The 18,056-nt window shown below is 38.9% G+C and overlaps 1 protein-coding gene across 1 annotated transcript in view; it reads right to left on the bottom strand.

Moving 5' to 3' along the window:
- Positions 1–527: 527 nt before the first annotated feature.
- The window catches only part of LOC122808489 (transmembrane protease serine 4-like), a 412,097-nt gene continuing 394,568 nt past the window's right edge, over positions 528–18,056 (bottom strand). The window contains exons 10-12 of the mRNA XM_044079445.1: positions 11,887–12,029; positions 9,936–10,097; positions 528–3,203 (exon numbers count right to left, since the gene is read on the bottom strand). Coding sequence (XP_043935380.1) covers positions 3,192–3,203; positions 9,936–10,097; positions 11,887–12,029 — 317 coding nt within the window. The 3' untranslated portion in view covers positions 528–3,191. The remainder of the gene's footprint in view (positions 3,204–9,935; positions 10,098–11,886; positions 12,030–18,056) is intronic.

Raw genomic sequence — 18,056 nt, forward strand, 5'->3', positions numbered from 1 at the left:
AAGCATTTATTTTCCATTAAGCTATCTGAAGGTTCACCTCTCTCCTGGAGAAAAACGACCTCAACATTCTACGTGAAAATTACCTCTTCTCTAAAGCATGGTCTCATACCCTGCTGGAAAGAGTATTAATAATCATTTTCAGTCAGGCTTCATCATAGTGAGAATACCGCTTACTTTTCAAGGCAAAGAAGGGCTGAGGAAGATCACTACTGTCTCTTAATAAATAGCCTTCTACATACAGCATCAGTCAGACATTTACAGGAGCCTTTTTAGGGTGCTTTTGCATTCAGGAATATAAAGCGGCTCTGAATGCTGAAGCATTTAGGCACCTTATATCAGTGACTTTTCTTCCTACACAGCTGTCCTTCCTTCCCCACCTTTAGAAGAATCTCCATGTATTCTGTATCCTCTTTGTGTTAGTGCATTATTGGTGATTGTGTTCATTTTGTCATGATTGCATGCAGCTGCCATATAATCGGCATCTATATTTCATATCATGTGCATAACAGTGACAAGCACAAAAATAATTCATTTGAATTAAGAATTAGGAAATTTTATTTTTTTAAATCCACAGAAAACTTAAAAAAAAAACATGCCATGGTGTTTTACACAATTACTTACAGCCCTTAAACAGACACAAACTTTCTCTCAAATGGTAACACTTGTCTATATTTTTCAGAACAGTCCTGGTTTGGGTTATTACATCATGTAGAAAACAAGTGATAAAAGTCTATATTTAACAGAAATTATATTTTATATTTTTGCTCTATACTGCAGAAAATAAAGCTTTACATTTAGCATCTTTGTATGTATTACTTCATTTTGATGACCAATTCCCAATAAGTCACCATACAGCTTATTTAGAAGGGGTAACAAGTTTTGCATTCAATACACCAGTGCACAAAAGTAGAAACGTCTAGGAGAGAAAATAATTCACATGTTCATCTAATACAGCTTTACTGCAGTGGAAACTCAGTTAACGTTACGTTTGCTAAACAACTCATGATCCTGCAGGTGCAAATTAGCTAACCAATTCGGATGTAAGCAGAGATTGGGTTCAAATGATTATATGAAAAAGAAATCTAGCATTTTACGAGTTTTATTTGTGCCCTGGCTAAGGATTTGCAGTGTCCTCAAAAGTTCATATTTCATTCTGTCAAGCTTTTGGCAAGTTAGAAGTGGTAACTACTCTAATTTGTGCATAATAACACACATATGTAAGCAATCTTCCCAATCTAAACAGCTGGTTGAGAACATTTCAGATTAGACATGGAACTGTGGGTAATACCTGACAGGTATGGCAAAACTGGCAGCAGATAACTAAACACAGTATCCGTGTCTCACATTACCATTGTTTTTATCTGCATTTACATTCAGTTTAAAAACACACATATGGGAAGATGCATTAATGCATGAAAATCTAATTTTGATGGCATCTTGAAACATGAAAATACAGAAAAGCTATGTTGCTCAGTGAATAACCTAGAGATGTAGAATCAGATGGTGTGAGCCACAATATCTGGCCGAGGTGGAATATCTAATGTTGGCTTGTGCATGAAATGTGAGGATCAGAGGACTATAAAGTCCTGACTGACGATAGTCGATCTGCCCTCTTCCATGAAAATTCCACTTGAAAATCCTGTATCATAAGACCCTGCATACAGAAGTTGTTACAAGCACAAATAGGAGCAGGGTTCTTGAGTGGTACATAATGCCACTTTTTACCTTGTGATATGGCACACATTTGTTGATTATTAAAGAAGTGAATCAATTTCTCAACAAAAACACTAACTACATTCTATACATGGCCTATTGAATACTCTGTACTTGTGTAGTGTGCAATATCAGTACAGTATGGGGAAAAGAAAGGCAGTGGTAAAGATTCAGAATACAGATAAAATAGGAAAGTACCATACTATAGAGAGAGAGAGACAAGGTGAAGAACAGAATTGAGAGGGCCATGTTATAATTTACATCTGGAAGTGGGAAGATGGACATGAATAGCATGTAATGGAGAGTGCAGATCAAGACGGATGCCTGCAATGGAGGGACACCTGCATATACTTGGGCACAACATGGCTGGAGTCATGGAGTATAAAAAAATGGAGGGGTTCAACGATGTACATGATTAGCCACAACACTCGAGTGGACTCAGCAGATTTTCCATCACTATCTTTGGTGGCTGCTGTGTTAACAAGAAACATCCCAGGGATGATTTAAGTAAAGAATGCATTTCTGTACTACAGTGTTGACATTCCTTTAGTATTCATTTCAATATTTCAAAACCTATATTGCTACATTTCTTGCTATAAGACAGGCAGACTAACAGAGTAGAAGTGCTGTAGTTGCTGGGGTGGGGGACATTTCTCTCCTACTTATCTGAATTACTAGAGACATTAGTCTGGAGCAAGACAATTCCACAGAGTAGTAAATAGTGGGCTTACCATGACTTCACTGAATACCCTATAGCTCCGTGGGATTGCTACATGCGTGCCATTTCCGGCTGTGGGAGCCAATTAGTCAAATACTTCATGATCAACAGTGATGCTAGAAAACAGCTTTAGGGGGTGGTGTATATGTTTAAAAATAAATATAAAGATTAGTTTATTTTATACCCTCCATTTCATGGACAGAATCTAAAATCAACTTATGCCAAAATGCAAAAGGTGCTTAGTTTGCTTTCTGAACTGTACAGTTTCAGACGCTTGCTGTGATAATGAACCATCTACTATGATATCACAAGAAATCATAGAAAATTTGAAATATCTTGACAACATGCTGTATGCTTACTAAAAACAGGACAGTGAAATCATGGCTAAAACCCCTTTTATGCCCATAATAGTAAAATCAAAAGTTAGTAACCAAGTAAACAGTCATACTAGATGTGCACATATACACAGTACGGCAGAAAACACTTTTTAAAAACCAAGAAATATGAGAGTCTATAGTATCTGATGAAGCATGGGCCTTAACCTCCTCATCAAAAAAGGGGTTGGCCAGAATCTGGCACTGAACTTCAAGCTTCAGTAAACAAATCCATAACTGGACCATAATCCAGCTTGGAGGCTAGTGAGATATGGTTCTACAACAGTCTTGTATCTTCATTTCACTCACAAAACGCTGTAACAATCTCAATAGTTGTAAGCTTGCTGGAAAACTTTCAAGTGATCTTTTGAAGAAGTCTCCAAAATTCAAGAATTTTGCTGGAAAAAAAAAAAAAGATTAAATTATGTTCTGAATAAAAAATTTACAAAATAGCTTCATGCAATGCAGTGCATAATGTATGATGTTAAACTAATCTCTACCACGCTGTTTAGCTTCTTAAGATCACCAGTGCTCTAGATTTACTTAATCTGGAAAGTTAGGAAGACACTCATGTGAGTTAAGTCAGAGAAGTCAATGCGAGAGGTTCTACTGTGATCGGTCAAGGACAGATCTAAACATTAGCCCAAGGATAATGTGTGCCAATCTAATCAAAAAAAAAAAAAAAAAAAAAGGCTCACAACCAAAACACTCAAACAAATATGGTAAAAAAACGGTCATAACTGTGTGATTTCTTTTATAATAAAGCATTGTTAAACAGTGGCTTTACCATACTAGTTTCATTATGTGCTAATGTAGCCATTCAGAGCACAAATCTGATGCTTTGAAGGCAGTAGGCAGGACACTGGACTTAAAAATGCAGTAGAGTACAAAGATTGGCCTAGTTCAGTGTCAGTCATGACAGGGGCAGGGGCGAATTGAAAATGTAAGTGGACATGGAGAGTGCCTGAAGTAAACTGCATTCAGAATCTCATTTGAAATGAGATAGAAAGATGGTGCGTGCAGTGTGTGTAAATGTACAGAGGATAGCATGCAAGTTTTGCAAGAACTTTGAAGACCGTGTAATTTATCAGAAGATGGCACTGCTTTTTTGATAATTATGTTAATAGGTGTACGTTTATCAAGGGGTTTCAGATTAGTAACTATTTTAATCAAGAACAAATAAGGATTGCTTCAGTGGAGGTAAGAAATGAGCAATAATGCAGCCATTTCAAAGACGTTTTTTATAGACAGTCTGACCACTTGGTGGAAAATTCTACACTCACACAAAAATAAGCATGTTGGTCCTACAGCTCTGGGACAATGCTAACTATACTGCCAGGCTACTAACTTTAAATACTTGCTGATTTAAGCAGGATTAGACCTTGTTCACCCTGCAAGTTATGAACATGATCCAGTGATGCTGTAAATGCACCAAACTGCTGCCTATCCAGGAACACCAGCTGCAGTTTTACAAGTAAGCCTTGTGGTATACCCCAGAGCATGATGCCACTGGCCACAAGGTAATACAGAGTACTGGCTAAGGCTTTTGCCACCCCTATAGTGCCTTTTTTAGGCAGTGTTCCAATGATAAAATTACCACCATAACAGCTATAAATAAATGCAATCTGAGGGTCATGCTGCTGCTCAACACTAGATGTCAATCTCAAGATGTACTCACTCAAAGCACTACTCAAAATGGAGAAGATCTGACAATTATGCTGTAACTCTTGTTTAAAGCAGCAGAAAGCACCCCTGCACTACCAGGCTGTAACTCATTCCACACTTTTTGGCCCTGAAACATGGACCAAAGCTCCAAAGGCGGTGGTATCTTCATATTCATAAAGGATATGCACACCTCTAGACTAGTAGCCCAGCATAATGCATTTGAGATACTTTAGGTACAACTAACATTGGGTAAGACAGCGATCCAGGTCATAGCCTGCTATAGGTCCTCAACCATGTCCCTAGACTCTCACTCCATATTCCTAGACACCCTGCAATCTAGCAAGGTCCAACCCAACACTCTCATACTAGGAGACTTCAACTACCCCTCCATCAACAGGGAAAATTACTCAAGCTCCAATGCACTGGCCCAGTGTTTCCTGGAATTCATCATTTCCAATGCCCAGCTCATTCTTACTCCCACCACAGGAGGCAACATCCTTGACCTGGTTACTACTAACATGGGCAACCTTTGCTCTACACCAATAGTCAATTCCTCCCTGGTTAAATCCGACCACAAACTAATCACCATGGAAATGCACATCTTGCCCACATCCCCTGCAAAGGTATCCACCATGCAAAACTTTTCCAAAGCTGACTTTTGACTCCTAAAACAGAAGTGGCTAACTTCACAGTACCCATGCCAATGGAAAATAGATGCACGACTGCCGAATCATACACCAATGAACTGTACAAACACGTACATGGAACTACCCATACCCAACAGAACCAAGACGCTCTCCTCCAAAAAAAGGAAGCCAGTCTGGAGGTCCATTGCCATTAATAAACTCTTTAACAGAAGGAAGAAACTGTTGCAAAAAAAGGTGAAGTCCCAAGACTGGAAAAATTCCCTTATTAGTCTCAACAAAAAGTTGAGATCCCTCATCAAAACCTCCAAAGCCAGCTATGAAGGCAGAATTGTGGTAGACACTAAAAACCACAAAGCCTTCTTTAATTATAACAAGAATCTCTACGGCAATACCCAGATTTGCTCTGAGTTACTGCACAATGGTACCGCCTATACTGAGCCAACAGATATTGTCAACATACTAGCCGACAGATTCAGTGCCAACTTTACCCCCCCCCCCCCCCCACACACACACACACACAGGACCAATTTCAATACCGGAAGAATGCCAGGCACCCTGCATTACTGCAGCACAGGTTAAAGCTGGATTGTCTAAGGCCAAGAATACTGGCTGTGTTCTACATGAATTACAAAGTGAACTGGCACCACATCTGTGTGCTCTGTTCACTCACAGCCTCACCTCAGGCTTTGTCCCCTCTGAATGGTGTACTGCTACAGTCATCCCTCTCCACAAAGGAGGAACAACTACAGACCCTGGAAATTATTGCCCCATTAGCCTGACAAGCCTGATATGCAAGGCTATGGAGCACATAATCATGGACCTAATTAACAAGGATATAGGGGAATCTCCAAACTTTAGATCCCATGCAGTTTGGTTTTGTGAATGGTAGATCATGCCTGCTCAACCTGGTTGACTTCTTTGAGTCAGTCACCAGAGTGGCAGATAAAGGTAAGGCAGTTCATACAGCCTACCTCAATCTGGCCAAGGCCTCGGGATACCATTCCTTGTGCCGTAATTAATTGATAAACTCACTAAACTAGGCATCAACCCCTATATCTTTAGGTGGGTTGAAAATTGGCTCACAGATGGAACACACAGTGTGAAAGTAACTCACTAAACTAGGCATCAACCCCTATATCGTTGGGTGGGTTGCAAATTGGCTCACAGATGGAACACACAGTGTAAAAGTAGCATACTCTAAGTCAGACTGCTGACCAGTCATGAGTGGAGTCCCACAGGGATCAGTCCTGGGTCCTCTCTTGTTTGGCATCTACTTCTCAGAAGTCCAGGCCAACACGGAGGGACTCTGGCTGACCAAATTTGCAGATGACTGCAAGCTGGGAGCCATTACTAACTCCTCAAGTGATGCAGACATCCTACAGAAAGGCCTCACTGAGACCAATGACTGGTGTCGAAACCATGGCCTTAAGCTTAATGCCAAAAAATGTGTCATCATCCCATTTGGGAAAAACTCAGTTCCCACTAATTAACACATTGATGGGAGCCCACTGAAGACATTATATGAGACTTGGGGACACAGGTTTACAGCAACCTCTCCTTTGACCACCACATTGCCACTGTGGTCAGAAAGTCCATCTGTGTGGCACATCTCATTGCCAAGGGTTTTGCATCTAGTAAGAAAGAGGTCATCGTCTCTCTACTCTTCCCTCATTAGACCAGTCATAGAGTATAATGCCTTATTTGGCATGTACCTCACTAGACATCTGCAACAGCTAGAGAGGCCACAAAAGTACCTCACGAAGAGGATCCTAGGCCTTAAACACATGTCCTACATGGACAGACTCAAAAAACTCCAGCTATTCTCTGTCTCATATCTACTAAGAGGCAATCTCTGCTTTACTTACAAAGCCATGTCTGACCCAGCTCTGTTAGAAATGCTACATCTAAAGAAACCCCAATCCCTCCACACCACATGCTCCAGAGACCTCAATCTCATTACCACAATCAACAGAATATGCTGGAGAGACAGGTTCATAACCCAGAGACTGCCCACGCTATGGAATAGACTTCCCATACATGTCAAGCAGAGCAGCTCACTAGCCCCCTTCAAGAGAAATCTTGATGAGTGGATGGGAAATAGAAAGTTCACCCTGGGGATCATTCCAGTGGCTCTACTTGATAGAGGCACTGGGACCTAATGACAGGTGGCACAATGCCAGGGCACTTCTATGGGCTAGGCTTGTAAAGGCCCCAGGGCCATTAGCCTAGCAAGTACACACCAATGAACTGTAAAAGCAGAACATTTTTATACTTAAAACAAGTTGTGTTAACATTTAATTTATACTCCTCCTTTGCAGGCACAGTTTATATTGTGCTTCACAAAAACATGTCAGCTCATCATACCAGGTAATAAACATGTGTGTTCCTTAATGAAAGAGTAGTCCTGTCTCACACTACTCTGCTTACTTAACCCCCCCCCCCCAAAGTACCTGATGAATGGCAGGGCAATGAACATATCTGCCAGGATGCATCATGATTCAGTGAAGATGAACTACATTTAACAAATTTTAAATGTTCATAGACAACTACTTTCTGTAGCTGATGGTTAACATTAGTTTAATACAAGCCCCCCCCCAAAAAAAATGGTACATAAAGTGGGGAAAGCATATAGTGAGTTAATATGGTGACAGTGACCAAAGGTTCCATTTAGCCCTGGAATACAATTTCTGTCACTCTGACCTGTCTCAGTGTGAGATCCACACCACCACGTAAAAATGAAAGGTTGTACTTACAAACTTTTCACTTGTAACAGCCACATCCAACATCCATAATAAAAGCAGAACTTACACTCTGTCTAACTCAGTGCGACCTAACTAGCTGTGGAATGGAAATGCACTCCTACTTTCTAAAGCAGATTTCTAATCTGCATGAACACTTGGGGTCTATATCAGAAGATATAAGTTTCAAAACTTCAAATCTGATATGGTTGACACCATATGATCGAAGTCTTGAAACTTTGAATCTTTTAACGGAGATATCCGTACAGTGCAGAAATAGAAGATTTCCCTTTTCTGCACTGTAGTGCAATCTTGGAGTTGGTATATTTAAGTAACGAGGGTTGTAGGGGGTGCAGGGGGCTTGCCCCCCAGCTTAGAGTGTTTAATTGTTTTTTGTAGGTTGTGTTTTATTACATTTTCGATGTTTCAAGACTGATTATATGGTGTAGACCATATCAGATTCGAAGTTTTGAAACGTTGATAATGTAATATAGACCCGAACACTTATACTAACAGGCAAATATTCTAAAAATATTAGTGTGTATTAGCACCTACAGAAATTGATAAGTAAACTTCCCATTTAAAATACTATCCTTAGACCTGCTTATTTCATTATAATTGTCAAAAGTCTGGTATGCATATCTTCATTAAAATTAATTAATTCCTTTTGAAGCAAGGTCTGTTTCAGGAAGGAAATGCTTTCATACGTTTTCTGATCTACTGTTATTGCATTCTTCTTAAAGATGAGCATCTAACGATACAGCTGTAATGATGCAATTTCACAACTGCATTATGGGACTGGTGACTCACAGGTCTTAGTTCTTTTGTTTTTTTATTCCCGTGTTTTTTTCTGTATATGATGGGACTGGGAATTTCTTCAATTTCTTCCTTGTGGGGTGAACCACTTCTGACTCTGGACTCCTTTCATGTCCCATATGTTGGTTCTTGTGGGCCATTACATAATGGGGCAAACCCCATATGCATCTATTTGGGATATGGGCCTTGTCTCCTCAGAATGGGACAGCTTTTCTGTTGTGGGCTGTGGATGCACTACGACATGTGATGGGAGTGGATATGCAGAATGACATTACTGTATCTGGCTGCGACTTCTGTGAGGTGGTTGGGGGAACAGGGCCCACCTTCCCATGATATGGGAATTAACAGCTTACGTGGGGTGGGTGTAATGGGTATGTCACAAGGATGTGTGCACCAATCCCTTCAGAGAATGTCTCTCTAACACACCTCCCCTCTCTCTGCTTCAGCGGACTGCCACCTTATGAAGATCTCGTTTCCTCAAAAGTCATTCCATTTAGATATGCCATGGTCAGTAACCACAGCAGAGGTAAACAGGGTTAATGCCCCATCATTCATCTTAGTCATAATGTAGTCTCCTTCAGTATCCAGGTCATAATCTGAATCCAGGTCACCTAGGTCACATGTTGGAGAAATTTACTTCCATTCCCTACTTTCCTAGTAAACTCTGGCAGTGGCTGTTCATGGGTTCCCTGTGGGAGTTGGATGTGATTCAACACCGAATGGTCAATAGTTAATTCACATTATGCATGCACAGACAATGAAAGAATATGCTACTCACTGACTTTAACCAGAGAATTAAAATTTTTCACTTTTTTGTATAGTAAAGCGGCTTCAGACATATACTCTGCTTAACAAATTTATTAACTCTTGAAGGAAGTGGTCATGAAGTTTAATCAGTTATTCATCACTGGCAGCTTTCTTCAGAGAATGCAAACCAAGATGGGAAAATTTTCATTTAGATTTTATTTTGACAGTTATGATATGTTTAAACTGCACAGTATTTATAGATGACACTTGAAAGAGAGCAGAGAAACAGATAAAAATAAACTTTACAGCATAAACTTATAAAAAACAAACAAGGAGAATATCACAAACTGTAGAATACAAGATTTCAATGAACACGTACAAACTAAACTTAAATGTAAACTTTTGAAATGGTTGTGCTGTTTTGTGGTAAAATGCCATTGATAGCACCTGTGTTACTCAAGTGGCTAGAGCAGTCAGAAGACAGCCTCACTGTCCTTAAACCTTGGTCAGCACTCACCTGCATTACTTCATAAATCCAGTCGAGGAATGACCCCACTCTGGAGTATACTCCAGGATTTCCAGGACGTGCACAGCCATATCCCCAGCTTACAATGCCAGTTAGAGTCCAACGCTCATAATCATTGGGATCTTCAAACACCAGTGGTCCACCGCTGTCACCCTGTGAAAAGAAACAAAATGTAAGGAGCAAGTTATGTAAGAAAGTACTGATGAATAAACTGCTTCACATGGATTACAATTATGCTTATGGGGTGCAGAATTCAAAGCCACTCATTTTTTTTATCAGTACCGAGGTTAAATGGACATGGCGTCCTCATTAGGACTAAGCTCATCTACATTAGCAAAGCAATCAAGGGATAACGGACAGCTGTTGTATATAACATGCTGGTGGGTGGGGTGATCGATGAAGTAACTTGTCCTTTGTAGGATATATTAACACAAGGAACAAACCCAACCAATCAGGAAGAGATGTTGAAAAAAATGTATAGATAATTACAACTGTATTCAAATGGTGCAGTAACATCTTAAATAAATCATTTTCATAGGGTGTTCATCTTTACAGTAACTGTCAGACTCGCTCTGCTGTACTAGTTAAACACCAGCTTATGACAGTCCTGTTTTAGGCTAGTCTGACTTCGGGTCATAACTAGGCAGTATCTTGCTCAAATTTATTGCATCTGGAATTGTACTCCACCCCCCACCTTGCTTTTTTTTTATTTTATTAACACAAGGGTGCCAAGCCCTCAAAGCACAGAAGGTAACATATACATCTAGATTATTTGGAGTCTGGCAAACAGTTGCTGATCTTACTTTACTACTTAAGCTGCTTTTGCATGCAGACCAAGAGGCACCTATTAAGGGTCATTCCCTATGCCAAGTGGTAGATCATGAGATTCAAACTCAGAGCTTGATTTTCACAGACCAGTAGCATATGTACTGCGTCACCCCCTACCTATTATACAAAGTTTAAGCCGAGCTGCACCAGCATCAGTGCTGCAGAACAGTGTGATGATTTACTATTTAACACCAATGTACACTTCAAAAGTCCATTCTAAAGTTCAGGTACTCTACTCTCATTTGTCTTGCCTTGATGCTTATACATTCAGTGCTACATTAAGATGGCTGAGTATTTCATGGACAAGCAGAGGACAGTGGTACAGCTGGCATTACAGCCCAGTCTGTCTCTGTCACTACTTTACCAGTACATATCTGGAGTGGGGGGACAGGAGAGTAGTATCATGGTACATGGGGTGATCTTCTACCAGGATTTATTTTGTCAGAACCTTTCCAACATTAATGAAGCTTTTGGGGATTGACTTGTTTGTGGGAAATGTGGAACAGTTTAAGATTTTGGTAGTGGGCACTATTTGAGCATGGATTGCAAGAGACACAGAACTATGAATCAGACTATTAGTGCAAATTTAGATCATCAGGGAGAGGGGTTACACTGTACCATGTTCAAAGGGGTCTGGGCAATGGAAATGATCTACACCCTGTCATCTGGTCATCGGTTGGGTTTGAGAAGCTGCAGACTGTAGGTAGGGGACCTTGGTCAGTCACATGACTGGTGAGTCACGCAGGTGTACTGACTGGCTTTATGTATTGATATGTTATATGCTACAAGTGCAACTTTCTCTTTCTGAAAGAGCTGCTTCCAGAATGTTCTCTCCTGCTTCATGGTCAGTTTTCCGTAACATTTCTTTAAAAAAGGGTATTACCACATCAAGCAGCTGAGGCAAACAGCAGCACAAAAACGTTCCCAAAATTTGTTTCTTACTTGTCACAGGGGATGAGGGCAAATGACACCAGCACAGAGTAGCTGTAACAGTCCTATTTTCTCTTTCAAGCTCATGCATGTATTAGGGTTAATATACAAAACGCAGGATCACTCTTCAGTTTGAAAGCACTTCAAAATAAGTAAAGCATTTTGAAATATGTAAATACTGTACCTGACAACTATCGACCTTGCCAGACATATAGCCAGCACACAGCATTCTGTCTGTGACGGCAGTGCTATAAACTGCAAGGCTGGTGCATATGCTCATACTGATCACCGAAATATTTGCTCTCTGCAGTGTACTGGACAGTCTCCCTAGTGAAACAGAGAAAAAAAGTTTAAAAAAATTACATCATTCACACACACACACACACACACACACACACACACACACACACACACACACACACACACACACACCATGGCTGGTAAAATTAAGCATAGCATCTGCTCCTCACAAAGTGATTTTAGACCTGTACCAGAGTAATCTTCCCTCACAAAGTAAGCCACACCCCAACTTAATCCATATATTTGTGGCTCTGTATGTAGGGGGTGGGGGTGGATAAACAGATATTTACAGGATATTCAACCTACTTATACTGGAAGGCACAGATCAGCAAAAGTACTTGGAAAGATAAATGTGGTAAAACCAATACACAGGATCAAAACAGACCAAGCTCCATCATACACTATTGCAAATAATAAACTAAAGATAAAGATATCAGCACAAGCAGAAACGTTTAGAAGCTATGCAGATAAAGGAAAAGTACAAGATAAGCAATTCATTGATGACCCCACAAAGATTTACAGAGAACTGAGAAAGCAAAAATGCATACAAACACCACACAAAAAGATCAAATAGACACATTTTGGAGAAATTTTTATAAGGGCCCTGTGTAATAAAGATGCTGAATGGAAAGATGCTGAATGAACAGAAAATTAAAACAGTAAGGAGTTCAAATGTAGAGGATATGAAAAGGAATAAAGTAATGGCCAGAGAAATTGAAACAAAATTAAGAAAAGCTCCTAATCAGAAAACCACAGGCCTAGATATACTGCCTAATCTCTGGCTAAAAGCATTAACATCTTTACATAAAAATTTAGTCCTGAATAAAAAAATACTCATATGTACTACCCAAACACCAACCTAGTTACAAGACAAATGGCATTTGAGTGAACCTGTAAGCCAACTAAAAACTATAGACAACTTGTCTTCTGACAATATACAAACTACATACTGGAACTGATGCAGGCAGAGTTTATAATCATTTAGAGAATAAAGCCCTCAGTCATGGCAATAAAACAAAAGGGTAACATAAGAAATTCATATTGAGCAAAGGATCATTTGTGGCTAAATAAAGCCACAATAGAGAATTAGAAGAGGGGAATAATCAGAGTATGGCATGGACAGATTTAAAAAAAGCATTTGAAAGCATCTTCCATTCATAGATAAAGAAATGCTTACAGAAACCCTACGCAACCTACATTGATCATTTACATTATATTAACAATGAAAGAGTTTCAAACCACTTTGCAGTTAAGTCACGACAAAGGACAAGTTATTATCCCAGGGATATTCCAGGGTGACTGTCACCACCATTTTCTCTTGCCCTTAATCCATTAAGCAGTTTACTTAACAGAGTAGGCCATGGTTGCAATTTGGCTTCCAGAAAACAACCATTTAAAAACTTCTCTACTTTTTGTGGATGACTTGTACTTAAGTGTATAGTTCATCAGATGAGAATCTGAAAGCACAATTACAAGTGGTTAAAAACTTTCTCAGATGATGTAAAAATGTCATTTGGTCTTGATAAATGCACAAAAGCAACATTTAAAAGCAGGAAAGTTGCAGTACCAAGAAAAATGTCAATCTGTGACTGGAATGAGATGTAAAGGAATTGAGCAGGAGGGAGTGTATAAATATTTGGGAACTGACGAAGGATCAACATGAACAAATGTGAACAAAACTCAAGTTAGGAACACTTTAGTAGACTGCAACTAATATTGAAAAAGCATTAGCAACTAGGAATAAAGACCAAGCTATAAGCCAATTTGTTCTTCCTGTTCTGAGGTGACTGACTGGCACCAAATGTATTGATTCATTTGGACAGGAAAACACAAAAAATGCTTCTTGTTTATCAAATGATATATAAAAATAGTGTATAATAAAGTTATATATGCTTTGGTCTAAAGAAGTTATGGGCCTCTTCAGAACTGATGACACATAGATCTGCAATCATGGCACTGCATACATACCTGCTAACCTCATCAGATCCAAACATCATGAAAGTTTTAAAGCATGAGAAGTCCAGGATGCTCTCTCTGCTTAGTTTAGTAGAAGCATTGCAGTGTCAAGCCAGATTGGAAATCAAACCAGAAGTAGACAAAAGTCAGACAGTAAATGAATGTGCCAAAAACAAAAGAAAGAATATAAAGAGATGGATCAGATGAGAAGAAAAATGGTAAGGGCGTAAATATTGTGGCAAGTACAGAGATCCCCTGGAACAGCCTCATGCCAATCAGGATTTGTGGCAGGAATGGTTAAGGAGAGATGAACTGAAACCAAAAAAATGAAAGGTTGGTAATAGCAGCCCAGGATAGTGGACTATACACACATTTGGTTTACAAAGTCCATAGAACATGTGGGAGAAACACAAATGTAGGTTCTGTAAAAAAATAACTGGAAAACAGTCACACATCTTGTTGCTGGTTGTGATACACTCATGGTTGAGGGCTTGTATAGTGAAAATCAGTCTTGTGGCAAGACTGTTGCATTGGGGTTTGTGCAAACACTACAGTATAGAGCTAGATGCTGAAAAGCATTGGAAACCTGAACCACAAAGCATTACAGATGATGATTAAGCCTACATCACATGGGATTACCCAGTACCTACTGTTCAAAAAATAGATGTGAAAAAAACAGACATAATAGTCCATGAAAAAAGTAACACTGATAACTGAAATTGCTACAAAATATCAAGATTTTCAGGCAGAAACAAGAGCAATATGAAAAAGATATCTAACAGTAGTAGGAGCAATGGATCTAAAAGAATTGGAGATGTACTGAGATATGCTACCAATACATGAAACTCCGTATAAATTACAAAAGGAGGCAATTCGGGGCACGCTGTATGTTCTGAGAAGAGTGCTCTTGGCTAACGAAGACTGAAACAATACTAATTTCATGAAGTCTAACTATACTCTGACTTAGGAATGGGATCCATTCCGGTCATATTTATTTATTGACATTTGATTACCAGGAAAGTTTGACTGGGTAGTAACCCATTTTCAGTGGAGGCCAAGAGACAAAAGTTCCAAATTACAAAATATTTAAAGAACAATAATTTTACAATCTTGAAAAAAAAATTTGCAGTTTAAATTAGACACAATATAAAAACATTGGTTAACTGGTTCAAGTTATATGACAAATCATTTAATATTTAGAGAAATTTTTAGAGAGACTGTAGAGAAATTAAAGGTAAGTTAGTCTAGTACAAACAGGAATTGCAATAAGAGGTAAGGGAAAAACAGGCGTATGGTATATTTAGAGAGAAAGTCAGGAAAAGAATTTGATAGAAGTAAGGAAGTAAGCAAAGAAGGGAGAGTAAGGAGGTATAAGGAAAGAAAAGGTACATGCTCACATTTAGGGATATAGTTTATCCTGGTTTTCAGCAAGAAAAGAGATTTTGGTTAGGAAGTCTTTCAGAGTTGTTTTCAAAGATGGGAAAGAGGGTATTGACTTAATGGAACATAAGTTCCAAGCCTTAGCAACCTTGTACGACAAGCACAGACAATGCACAGCAGATTTGCTAGGTTTGTACTCAGACAAGTTGTTGGTCACTGGATCGCAATGACCAACTGGGGAACATAGTTATTTAGACTGTTTTTAGTGCTGGACAGGCAGATGGATGCTGGATAATTTTATAGATGGTAAGAAGCTGTGTATATGTTAGTTGATGAAGCAGTTCCATCCAGTTTATGCCTTCTAGCGCTATACAGGGGTGGGTTCTGAAATAGGCATTTGCTGCAAATTTAGCAACTTTATTATAGCATTGTTCAGATTTAAATTTTTGGGGAGTCTGAAGGTTAGTTAAGGATGGGAGCACCATAAAGCAGGGTGGGGAGATCAGTAGTGTCAAGTGAAGTTTTAGTTGCGTTGGTGAGAAAGTTTTTGGCTCTGTAAAGCAACTCTAGTTTTTGATGATTTTTTTAAGCAATTTTGTATATGCAGGTTGAATGTAAGCTTATCATCCACTTCATTACTACACTGTTATCTATTAACTGGAACTTCCTAAAAATGCTCCCCTTAGTTGGTGCTATAAATTAATTCAATACAACTTTCTAAATATCCTAAACATCCTTGCTCCTCCTAGAAAGAAGAGGCTAAAAACAAATAATGCAATTCGGCTAGGGTCTGATACAAGGATCCAGTCTAATAGGGAATATGATTTCTTGCTATAATGTGGGAGGCTATTAATTAGTTGTGTGAAAACATGCAAGTTCATGCTAGATTTAGGGGAATTGGAGTTTATGTCCAAATAATAGACACTGACATCACCTAGTAGCATTTTTTTCTTATAGAAATGTTATGGATATCCGAAATTTTATAGTACAGCTATGTTGTCATCAGTAGGGATATAAAGGACAGTAAAACAGATTTGTTTACAACTGCTTATTTTCAGGAAAGCAATAAGAAGTTCTGGTGAACTAAATTTTGGCATTGGTTTGCTGTATGGGGAAATGTGGTAGGAGACGGGAAATATTAAAGCAATACCACCTCCTTTCCTCTTTATATGATCATTATGGCTATTATAGCCAGGAAATATAACTTCGGAGTCATTTATGCTGGGTTTAAGCCAAATTTCAGTTACAGTGAAAACATCAGGCTTGTGTTGGGTAATCCAGGCATGTAGTTCAGCAATTTTATTTCTTATGCTTCTGTGACAATGTGAAGTATTGCCAGCTATGCCAGGAGAAGTATGGCAGTGGATGTGTAACATATGCCAGCTAGTTGGAATTTTGTAAAGATTTGTACGTCATTTGTATATCAAACCGATTTGTACAGATGCTAGTGCTGAAGACTACATTTGTAAGGCTGCTTGTGTTAAAAATATAACAGTGTGCCCTGCTGGACAAAAAAAGAAATATACATGTATTATTGAAACTGTTTAAATGTATATGTTTTAACAGAAGATACGGGATGAGAAGAGGTTAATCTCAATCCAGCTAACTTTGAAAATACTTTGAAATGAAATTACCTGGTTTAGGCCATAAAGATTATATCTTACAGTTCTCAATGCAGCCAGAGAGAAAGTCTGTACTAGGAAGCTTTCTACATGATCTTTGGGGTGAACTAATTGCTACTCTGGAAGGGTGGAGGTTTGAAATTGTTGTAGGACTTCCAGGAGCTGCAGCAGATCTCAAGAAGTGTGCATTTGTGTGTGTGTGTGTGTGTGTGTGTGTGTGTGTGTGTGTGTGTGTGTGTGTGTGTGTGTGTGTGTGTGTGTGTGTGTGTGTGTGTGTGTGTGTGTGTGTGTGTGTGTTACTGACGTGCTAAATCCTGACAGCTTCTAGCCAAGGGGGTAGCATGGGAACCAGACGTCAGGTGACCAGATGCATGTGATATTCTGTAATCAATCACTAAAAATATTTTATTTATTGGCATTTGTTTAATGGGATAGTCCACTGGGCCATGTAGTGCCCATTTTCAGTGGAAGACTGGGGAGAAATGCTCTACAAGTAAGACTGTTACAGGACCATTACAGTATAATTCAAAATAATTAAAAAAAATAAATAAATACAAGGAATAAAACTACAATTTTACATATTGTAAAATAAATGTATAGAGCAGGAGGATAAGTTTTAAAGTGGATATAACAACAAAAATGATGCAATAAGTTAATAAGATTGTACAAGTGAGGAATTAACAGAGAAGAGTAGATGAGTAACAGTATGCAGAAAATTGATCAAAAGCGGGAGGAGTAAAAAGAAATAAATGGAGATTAGAGTTTGTCAAAGTGAAAGGACAAAGGAAGAGTAAAATATCTAGGATAGGGGAAGTGGGAGCAGAATGAGAGAAAATGGGAGTGAAATAGAGAAGGTAACTGATTGAGAAAATGATGAAAAAAATAGTACTAGTATTTTAATACAATGTGAGACTGAAGTCTCATTGCAGTCCGTTTTTGGAACCTGACAAAAAAGAACCCCTCACCCACTTCATCTTGCCTTGCTCCAGTAAGTGAACTAGGGAATAGTAATTCTTTAGATCAGTCAGGAAAATACAGTAAGATTATTAGTTAAGTACTGTTTTTCTGTATCTGTGTGAATCTATTTGTCTGTGTT

This window comes from Protopterus annectens, chromosome 8.part0, assembly GCF_019279795.1.
Source record: "Protopterus annectens isolate FY-2018-M chromosome 8.part0, PAN1.0, whole genome shotgun sequence".
Classification (NCBI taxonomy): domain Eukaryota; kingdom Metazoa; phylum Chordata; order Ceratodontiformes; family Protopteridae; genus Protopterus; species Protopterus annectens.